Source organism: Sycon ciliatum, chromosome 11 (genome assembly GCF_964019385.1).
Source record: "Sycon ciliatum chromosome 11, ocSycCili1.1, whole genome shotgun sequence".
Taxonomy (NCBI): domain Eukaryota; kingdom Metazoa; phylum Porifera; class Calcarea; order Leucosolenida; family Sycettidae; genus Sycon; species Sycon ciliatum.
This window is the reverse complement of record NC_088653.1, coordinates 13014295-13025670: the sequence shown is the minus strand read 5'-3', so window position 1 is coordinate 13025670 and position 11376 is coordinate 13014295. Positions and strand designations below refer to the sequence as shown.

Below are 11376 nucleotides of genomic sequence, written 5' to 3'. Positions count from 1 at the left end.
TGTGCGTCGCTAGTGATGTACTTGGGCGGCCGGCCTTAGCGTCTTCTGCAAAATACCCCCTCAGCCCAATCCATTGTGGCGCGTCCTTGTCCATTCGGAGAATGTGACAGACAAGCTGTCGTCTCCTTTTATCGATGATGTCAGACAGTTGCACCTCTCATAAAGCTGGGCATTTGAGATATTGGCTGACATGAAAACGCCAATACGTTTTCCGAGCTGTTTTCGGTGAAATGCGTTTATAGATGCTGCCTGAGCCACTGTGAGCCATCATGCCCTGCAATTGTACAGCAGAATAGGCAGAACCAGCGGATTTACAGCGTGATGCATCTCACCAAACCTACTTTTCCGTGCCGCAGTCACAGACTGTACATTCCACCATACCCACTTGATGCAAGTTCTTTTCTCCTCTCCGATTCCTAAATATCTGAAATCTGGCTCTGGAAAAAATTGTTTTCGTTATTAGCAGGCTGGGCTTCAATTTCTCAATGCTGCGCTGTTGAGTCCACGAAGAACGAAAGGAAGAAAGAAACGGTTCTGCAGGCAGAGTGAGAGTGTGTGTATAGTTTATATGTGTTGACAACAAATCGGAGTGATCAACGTACATGTAGTTATTGTGAGGCACGTCAGCCACAGCTTACCAACACACAAAACACACGGTCTTCCTTGTCACCGGGAGACTGGTTCCCAACAGATTTGACCGTGAACATATCCCTGTGGTGTCAGATAGAGTTTATTCACAACTAGCAAGGAGGACAACAAACGAAGAACAACATTCCAAGCAGTGTGCGAACACAAAAGGGAAGTGTGTACGAACACCAAGGAAAGTGTGTACGAGCGCATATGGAAGCAGGAGCTCTAGGCGGGTGCATACGGGTGCAGGAGTTGCACCATATACGGAAGTATGCCATATACATCATGCCCCTCCTAAGATAAAAACGTACAAGTGTTTATCTAATCAACAAAAAATAATGTGAAAATTGCATGTGCGTAGCAAATGACATTTCGCCGAGCAGCAGCAACTTCCAACAGACTTGTAAAAGGGATAATTGCAAAAATTATATACATGAAGGTTTTCAACTGCGAAACAATGGGAATGACAATTGAATAGGTACAATGGACATCAACAACTGAACAGAGCGAGTGTTAGTTGTACGATTTTCCACGAGTTGAAATAATGTTAAAGGAGACATTCTGTCGCCGGGGACGTTGGCTTGTTCGAGGTGGTACCTGAACAGTTGACTGTGGCGAGGACTGAGTCACAGGGACTGCTTGTGGTGCAGCGTCGGGTACGGGAGACGATGCAGGCATGGCTGTTGAAGCTGGAGTAGGAGGACGGTACGGGCGGAGGTAGCGACGGTTGCGCCAATATACGCGTCCACTCGGTAGCTTGACGTAGTAGTCGCGGTGGTCACCGATAGCCACGACAACGCCGCGGGAAGACCACCGTTTTGTCTTCGGGTGCTGAATGTCAACGTGCATCCCGATAGACAAGTGGGGGAGCTCTCGGTGAGGCTGATTGGGAGGCTGGTCTACTCGATCAACATCATCCATGTCAGATGCGGTGTCTTGCCAGTGGGAGTCGAACTGGCTCCATTGGGCGAGAACGAAGGAGACGAGTGGGCGACTATACAGTAACTGGGCAGGACTCTTTCCCAAAGTGCCAGGAGTATTGCGCCACTCGAGAAGGCCACGCTGGAAAGCATCGGTGTCTAGATTACCGTCATTGGTAGTCTTTTCCACCAGGTACTTCATTGCCTTTACGGCTGCTTCCGCATGTCCGTTTGACTGTGGGGAGTGAGGGGACGACTTGATATGACGGATTCCCCAGCGCTCGCAAAATTCAGCAAATCTGTGAGACGCAAACTGAGGACCGCCGTCAGTTGAAATGACCTGTGGTACGCCTACATCTGGGAACCACCTGCGGAAATGACAAATGACGTCAGCTGACGTGGCTGAGTGACCAAGCTTGGCGATGCATGGCCATCCGGTTAAGCGGTCGACGAATACCAAATACTCGCAACCTTGGCAACTGAAAAGGTCAGCACTAACACTTTCGAATGGCAAAGTGGGCTTGCGGTCAGAAATGGGCGGCTCGGCAGACTGAGACGGCTGAAATTCACGGCATGCATCACAGCTGCGGACTAGCGTGTCTAACTCACTGTTCAGTCCGGGCCAATACACGGTCTGACGGGCACGTCGTTTGGTACGGGTCAGACCTTGGTGGGCTGCATGAAGGTCGATCAGCGTTGACGCACGCAGAGAGGCTGGGACGACTATGTGTATACCTTTCAGGACTATGCCATTGTCGGTGGACAAATGTTCACGCACGTTCCAATACGCACGAAGAGGCTCGGGCAGCTGCTTTTGTGCTGAGGGAAATCCGTTCTGGATATACCCGAGTAGCATCTGGTAGTCAGGATCAGATGCTGCTGCGGCACGGAGCTTAGCGAACTGGAGACTCTGGAGACCATCTTGGAGTAGACAGATACGGATACTGCGGCAGGACAGTGCTGGATCTTCTCCAAGTTCATCATCACTAGTCGGGATTGATACAGGATGTCGTGAGAGGGCGTCTGCGAATACGTGCTCTGAACCCTTACGCCACGATGCTTTCACTTGATACGGACGAAGTTTCATGATCGATCGGAGTAGACGAGAGTTCTCAATCTGGTCAAGGGTGTAGCTGGTGATAATCGGAACAAGCGGACGATGGTCGGTGATTAGTGAGAACTGTGCACCAGATAGATACAAGCGGCACTTGTGCACTGCCCAGACGACTGCGAGGCACTCGAGCTCGATTACAGCGTACCTTGTTTCAGCGTCAGATAAGAAACGACTTCCACACTGGATGAGGTGCCATTGCTGGTCATCATGCTGTTGCCATAGGGCAAATCCGAGGCCATTTTTCACAGATGCATCAGTCTCGAGACGGAGAGGCTTGCCATGCTGGAAGAAAGCTAGCACTGGTGACTCAGTCAGGATGGCTTTGACGGCTTCGAATGCTATGGTGTGCTGCTGATCCCAGGCGAACTCATTGCTGGTTTTCAGGAGTGGGCGAAGCGGCTCACTTAGTTCAGCAATGCGCTGTGTGAAGTCGCTACATTGGTTGACCAAACCGAAGAACGAGCGGAGGTGAGTGCGGTTGCAGGGCACTTCGAACTGGCGAATGGCAGATGTCTTGCTACCATCAACGGCATAACCATCACCATTGATGACGAATCCGCAGAACTGTACTTCACTAGCGCCGAATACAAACTTGTGTGGGCTGAGCGTAATGTGATGCTCACAGGCACGGTGAAGAACGTCACGAACGTGGGTGACGTGGTCTTGAAAATCGACGTCATGTACTAGGCCGTCATCAACGACTTTGACGAAGTTAGCGAGGCGGTCAAATGCTGCGTCTGTGCGGCAGTTGAATTCGTCACCTGCTGAGGACAGACCTTGAGGGTTGCGGCAATAGCGATACCGGCCCCAGGGCGTGATGAATGTCGTGAACGGCTTCGAGTCGTCGGACAGGGGTATTTGCCAGTACCCATGACGAGCGTCGAGTGTGGTGAAGAAACGGGCTTTACCAATAGCTGTCACGGCGTCACGCGGAGTACGAGCTGGGTGTGTTGGTCGGCAGACTTGGTCGTTGAGTTTACGCCAATCAACGGTGAGGCGCTTCTCGTTAGAAGACTTCTTATCTGCGATGACGATCGGGTGGCACCAGTCTGACGGTTCAGTTACTGGCTCAATAATTCCATTGATCACCATATCGTCCAGTTGAGATTTTATCTGGTCTCGGAATGCGAATGGGATTGCGCGGGCACCATTAACACGAGTTGGTGTGGCGTCAGATTGAAGCTTTATCTCCATGGGAGGACCAGCCATGGGCTTCAATTGGGAGTCGTCGAATACATCAGCAAACTCTTGCATCAGCTGAGCCTTAACATCAGCAATGTCTGCACTACTGGGTTCGGACTTCACGCGGGAGATCCGCGGCCAGGACTCAGGGAGAATGCCAAGAGCACGGAGAGATTGGCATGACAGCAACGCCTCATCAAGGTCTTCATACACATGAAGCACCGTGGTGTGCTGGGCTGAGCCAATGGAGAGCGTGGCAGAAATCTTTCCCAGGCTAACCAGAGAGGTGCCGTTTGCTGCTGAAACAGTGTCGGAATCGACGGCAAGTTTCTCAGGGAAGCCACCTAGCTGGGAAAGATGTGCTGGCCCAATGGCGTCAACATCGCTGCCGGTGTCTGGAATCCATGTCATGGCTTCGGCGGTCGGTTCTGTGTTGAGCTGCGTGTGGACACTGAGTTCTAGACCATGTCGAACAGAGGCACGTTGCAACTTAAGTTGGCCGACTTTGCCGGATGCTGTTGGTTTGCCTTTGTGCGGGCACATGGACTGGAAATGTCCGACACGTTGACATCCGTTACATTTGCGTGACTTCGCAGGACATGTGCCTTTGGTGTGGGGGCTGCGACCACAGCTGGGACACTTGTCACCGGCGAGCTTGTCTGGTGTAGACTTCACGGGAGCGGGCCGGCTCGCCTTCTGCTGTTTATAAGATGATTTCTTAGCTGCGTGCACGTGACCACTGGAGGGAATGCCAGAGGAAGTTTGGCAGGCTGCTTCCTCAGCACGGCAGAGCTTCACGGTTGCCTCCAGATCCAAGTTCTGGAGGGCCAGCAGCTTGTGAAGCATGTCGTCCTCAAATACACCTGTCACAATGCGGTCACGTAGTATGTCGTTGTTGAATTTCAACAGGCCTGCCTTGCAGGGGTTGCACATCGCCTGGTTGCAGTTATGACATACTGAACACCCAGAAAAGTCACACGCGTGAAACAGTTCACGGAGGGCCGTATAAAAGGAGTCAAATGATTCCCCACGCTGCTGCCGTCCCTTGTAAAGTTCGATTCGGTCGAGCAGCGGGTTCCTCTGCCGCCGGATGTACTGCTGGAGGACCGGGATGGCATCAGCAATGTCAGCGTCTTCCGGGAAGGCGATAATGCCTTCTCGGATGAAACGGCGCAGGTCCTCATCTAGGGCCTGGCGGAACGCTGACATACGTGTATGGCGGTCGTGGCTGGCGAGACATTGGCATTGCGCATAGTCACGCCAGGCCTCCTCCCAAGCGGCAAATTCTGCCATTGTGGCAGTAGATAACAATACTGGTCGTTCTTCGGACACAGACTTGGGTGCGGGTGGGGTTGTAGAACTAGTACTGGTCTGGTTGGACATCCTTTCCATCAGGGTCTGAAACTGCTGGTCTCGCAGTGCAGACGCCTGTGCCTGAGTTGTCAGGAGCTGCAGGAGCGTGGCGACGTCAGGCACTCCATTACCAGAAGGTGCTGCGGGATCGCTGCTCGCCATGCTGATCACAAATGCTCGTTGTGACAGCTCACACGACTACGTCCTACGAAATAAATTGAGCAACACTCTAATCTAAAACGAACTAACAAACTAACTGCAGGGTAATCTAATCCAAATCCAACGGAGTGCTACACTGCTACTGGGCCACGTAAAACACTACAAACTAGGTTGGTGTGGACAGAATGGAAACTACAGGACGAAATGTTCACTGCGCCATGTGGTGTCAGATAGAGTTTATTCACAACTAGCAAGGAGGACAACAAACGAAGAACAACATTCCAAGCAGTGTGCGAACACAAAAGGGAAGTGTGTACGAACACCAAGGAAAGTGTGTACGAGCGCATATGGAAGCAGGAGCTCTAGGCGGGTGCATACGGGTGCAGGAGTTGCACCATATACGGAAGTATGCCATATACATCAATCCCAAAGAGAGAGAATTGCACTTTGCCGTATCTGGATGGGAAAGTAGTACATGAATGACCAGCCCGATGGGGTACTGGGAGTCAAAGGTATACCTAGATGTTACATTCGCATGCACAGTGGTTCCAGGTTTTCACCCAGCACAAATTCACAGCCCAGTGTTGACACGTCTAGGGCAGCACAGTGTCCAACATGTACCTACATGAACCTGTCCTCCACAGCCTGCTGGCTACACCAATGACCAATTGTGCGATCATTTACACTTCTAGCCCAGAATCTCGAACATCCCTCGGATACACGCCCGAAGGTTGAGTATGTACAGTTGTACTTAGACATGCTTAGTTTCGCCCAAAGTAGCTTATAATCTTTACAAGAGTCAACGCAGAGTTGCAAAGTATCACCCTAGATATCACCTATAAATACTTGTTATCGTGCGAATGGCAGTCAGTTTTCATCAAATTCGTTGAAAGAGCACATTTTTGTCTAAGCTCAGACACGGTGACTATTTTCTTAGAGATTGAGACAGCGAAGCCGCTAGTGTCTGACCAAGAATCATTATGGTAGATTTCGAACTGGAATTCGAAGCAGAATATTCATTGGCGGTCGTGAGACGTGAAAAATTACCATGCCTGACTGTGAATTTGATATTCAGTCACGATTTATCGAGACGTGATTATGGCCAAATCAACCTGACGAAATTCCGATCTATACTTTTCAAGATTCAGTTTTCCAGTGGAGCAAAGGCAACCCGTGTTCCTTTCAATACAAAGAACTTCAGGCGCGCACTGGGAAAATTTCCATCCCGTTTAAGATACGCCATTCAATGTGAAACCTTCGTTGATGTAAAGGTAGCTGCGATGAATTGCCAAGATCACTGGATTGCGAGTATCGTGGAGGAGCTATGTGCCTGGCAGAAGCTAGTACTAAAGGGTCGAGTGGCCACATACAAACTTTGGGTAAGTGCATCAACATTGGAGAACCTCTCACCCAGGCAATTGTACCAGACATCCTTAGCGAATATTGTCCAGCGGGTATCTCCTGAGAGGGTTATTTGGCATTCGTATCATGAATTTGGCGGGGCACATTCGAGGTATGAAAGTGTGTGTCTGCAATTTCATTCGATAAGTACATTAACTGGCTACTCGTATGAGCTTGGCTTCGAAATCCTCTGCTGTGATAACATTAGTGAAAATTCAGAAATGCTAATCGACTTCCCATATTTCAGACGGTTAGTGATTACTATGTTTGCTATTATGGTAAAATTGTCATATGGGATGCATGCAAGAAATGATTTTGATTTCAGTATCACATTTCATATTCGTACCGACTGCTCATCACTCATAACGTCTGTTGTTAGATTCATCTGGAATGTTTTGGCCGAATGTTACTCCTTCTTGCCCACAGATTACAGCCCACATCCCAAATGCTGCGATTTCTTTTTGTTTTGGGGTAAAAATGAGAGTTCGTCGCAAACCTTCGAGAATCTAATCAAGAAGCGCTTGCTAAATTTCCAAGTTAATGATCCCTCGAAAACTCTCCGTCGTAGGATTCCTTTTCCGCAAACAACGGAATCGATTACTCCTTTCCCACATTCTGTTGACCTTACGACCATTGACACCCGTCGTTCACGGCTTTTTCCTAAACCATGAACGTGGGAACGTATTGCTGAGCGACTAAAAGAGATCACCTATAGTAGATCTTTAAGATAATGCTGAATTTAGAACTGCAGCATTGCGGCCTTGCAGTTTCATGTACATACATTATTTCATTCAACTTGCTAATATTTCTTCCTTTAGATTTTCTTTCTCCTTTTCTTGAGTTCAATTATATTTGATTTTTGTGACCAACTCTCTTTGCGTGTGAAACGGATACAATGGAGTTTTAATTATAAAGATGTTCTTGCAACGTGTGCAAATGAGAAAGGGTGGATTATCGGCGATTATGGTAGTGCAGAAGGTGAAGTGTAAATAGTCCCAATCTCGTATTAGAGAAGATGTCGGGGGGGGGGGATATATGAGAGCCGTCGTTCACAATTCAGTGTCCAGACTCCACACTAGTTATTTGTTGAGATCTATAGACTCTGATTACACATTTGTTTCAATATGAGAAGGCACCTTGAACATGTATGCTCAAATGGTATAAGATACGGACTTTAGGGAGCTAGTACAACCTCTAATACCCTCTACTGACTACGGATATAGAACATCCATTACAGAATCACATAAAACCTAAAAGGCAACATTTTTACACGCCATCCTACTTAACAGCAACGTCGGGACTCTGGGATCCTGCAATCACAAGGAGCTGACTCTTCATGACCAATGGCCCTAGATAGCAAATATGTTCGGTCATCGACAAGTCCTCATCAGGACTGCTACAAGCTAGTTGTAACTTGTATCTACAGTTTCCTTTTCTCCCTACTCTACGCACTGGTTACATCTCGCCGTGTTGAGCGATTTTGTATTTTTGGAAAGGGATCTGCTTTTCCAGAGTTTGGTTGTGTTTTATGGTGGTCTATACAAGTCAAGGAGGGAAATTTAGGGGAAATCATAGTAACGCTGACGCTCACACATGCTCACATCCACAATCTCACCTACACGCACAAGATTGTATGCGGAAACGTACAAAAACAGCGTTCATGGAAGACAGGTGTGAGGAGTGGTGGAACCATGACCAGCGGTGAGATTATGTCACTAAACAGTGCTAAAGCCACAACTTGGTAGTGAACTATAAAAAATGACGGTAACATGTACTTCATAACAACATGACAGGACAGTGGCAACAGTTACCGTGATCAGCATCCAAGTTTTACATTTTACATGTGCGTCGCTAGTGATGTTCTTGGGCGGCCGGGCCGGCCTTAGCGTCTTCTGCAAAATACCCATTCAGCGCAATCTATTGTGGCGCATCCTAGTCCATTCGTTGAATGTGCCAGATTAGCTGTCGTCTCCTTCTGTCGACGATATCAGACAGTGGCGCAGAGTTGCACCTCTCATAAAGCTGGGCATTTGAGATATTGGCTGACATGAAAACGTAAATACGCTTTCCGGGCTGGTTTCGGTGAAATGTGTTTATAGATGCTCCCTGAGCCACTGTGAGCCATCATGCCCTGCAATTGTACAGCAGAACAGGCAGAACCAACGGGTTTACAGCGTGATGCATCTCACCAAACCTACTTTTACGTGCCGCAGTCACAGACTGTCCATTCCACCATACCCACTTGATGCTAGTTCTTTACTCCGCTCCGATTCCTAAATATTTGAAATCTGGCTCTGGAAAAATTTGTTTTCGTTATTAGCAGATTGAGCTACAATTTTTCAATGCTGCGCTGTTGAGTCCACGAAGAACGAAAGAAAGAAAGGAACGGGTCAGCAGGCAAAGTGAGAGTGTGTATAGTTTATATGTGTTGACAACAAATCGGAGTGATCAACGTACATGTAGCTATTGTAAGACACGTCAGCCACAGCTTACCAACACACAAGGCACACGGTCTCCCTTGTCACCAGGAGACTGGTGCCCAACAGATTTGACGGTGAAACATATCCCAAAGAGAGAGAATTACATTTTGCCGTATCTGGATGGGAAAGTAGTACATGAATGACCAGCCCGATGGGGTGCTGGGAATCAAAGGTATACCTAGATGTTACATTCGCATGCACAGTGGTTCCAGGTTTTCACCCAGCACAAATTCACAGCCCAGTGTTGACACGTCTAGGGCAGCACAGTGTCCAACATGTACCTACATGAACCTGTCCTCCACAGCCTGCTGGCTGCACCATTGACCAGTTGTGCGATAAGTTAACACTTCTAGCCCAGAATCTCGAATATCCTCGGACACACGCCCGAAGGTTGGGTACGTACAGTTGTACTTAGACATGCCTAGTTTCGCCCAAAGTAGCTTATAATCCTTACAAGAGTAAGCGCAGAGTTGCAAATTATCACCCTAGGTTTCACCTATTAGTACTTGGTATCGTGAGAATAGCAGTCAGTTTACATCTCAATCGTTGAAGGAGAACGTTTTGAATAAGCTCAGATAAGGCGAATATTGTGAGAGGAATTGAGACTCTCATAAGGCTCGACAGCAAACCGCTAGTGTCTGACCAAGAATCATTATGGTAGATTTCGAACTGGAACTCGGCGCACGTTATAAATCGCCGATGAGACGTGAAAAATTACCGTGGCTGACTGTGAATTTAATATTCAGTCAAGATTTATCGAGGCATGATTATGGCCAAATCTACCTGACAAAATTCCGATATATAGTTTTCAACATTCAGTTTTCTAGTGGAGCAGAGGAAACCCGTGTTCCTTTCAATACAGAGAACTTCAGGCGCGCACTGTGAGAATTTCCATCCCTTTCAGGACACGGCATTCAATATGAAAACAGTTCCTGCGTTGATGTAAAGGTTGCTGCGATGAATTACCACCTTCACTGGGTTGCGAATATCGCGGAGGAGGTATGTGCCTGGCAGAAGCTAGTACTACGGGCACGAGTGGACAGATACATACTGCGGGTAAGTGCATCAACATTGGAGATCCTCTCACAAAATCAATTGTACCAGACATCCATAGTGGAACTTGTCCAGCGGCTACCTCCAGAGATGTTGTGCCGGTATACGTATCATGAGTTTATAGGGGCACATCCATGCAGCGAGAGTTTGCGTCAAGGATGTATTTCGAAACCAACGGCGAATACAAATAACACGCATGATTTTTGCTCCGACATCATCTGTGAACACTGGAGTAAAAGTTCCGAAATGCAGATTGACTTCCCATGTTTTAGACGGTTATTGCTTAGTGTGTTTGCTTTTGTGTTAAAATCATCATATGGGTTGCATGCAAGAATCGAATTTAATTTCCAGATAACATTTCACATTTTAAGCCATTGCTCACTACTCATAACTTCTGTTGTGGCACACATCCTGAATATCTTGGCGGATTGTCACTCATTCTTGCCAACTAATTACCGCCCATATCAGAAATGTTGGACGTTTCATCTGACTGCGGTAAGAAAAGATTATTATTCGCTATATTCCCTGGGAAATCTAATCGAAGGGCATTTTCTACATTTCTATGTTGGTTACATTTCCGGGACTAGTATCACTCTTACGATTCCTTTTCCACAAACCACGGAGACCATTGATCATTTCCCGAAAAATGTACGTTATACAACCGGTGGCACACGTAGTTCAAAGTTTTTACCTAAACCATGAACGTAAGAACAGATTGATGAACAATCCCCAGCTCGAGTGCGACCTTGCAGTTGTATGTCATCCACGAGCAGTAGATCTATTTCATTCAACTACCACAAACGTAGGGATTGCGTTTCATTCGTAATTACCTTCTCTTATTGCGTTACATTTCCTTTGATATTCCTGTCATTACCTCTTTGTGTGAGAACGGATACATTTGAGTTATACTTTTAAAGATGTCATAGCAACGTGTGCACTTGGGAACATGTGGAAAGTATAGATTATAGGCGAATAAGGTAGTGCAGGAGGTGAAGAGCGAATTGTCACCATCTCCTAGCGAGAAAGGGAGGGGGTGTGGAATCGAAGAGGAGGAGGGAGTAGAGCTTTGAGCAGGTGTGCGATT

General features: G+C 47.6%; 1 protein-coding gene across 1 annotated transcript; it reads right to left on the bottom strand.

Annotated features, from left to right (window-relative positions):
- Positions 1-1143: 1143 nt before the first annotated feature.
- LOC135827104 (uncharacterized protein K02A2.6-like) lies at positions 1144-5361 on the bottom strand. Its single transcript, XM_065339627.1, has one exon. The coding sequence runs from the start codon at positions 5359-5361 to the stop codon at positions 1144-1146; it is 4218 nt and encodes a 1405-aa protein (XP_065195699.1).
- Positions 5362-11376: the final 6015 nt, after the last annotated feature.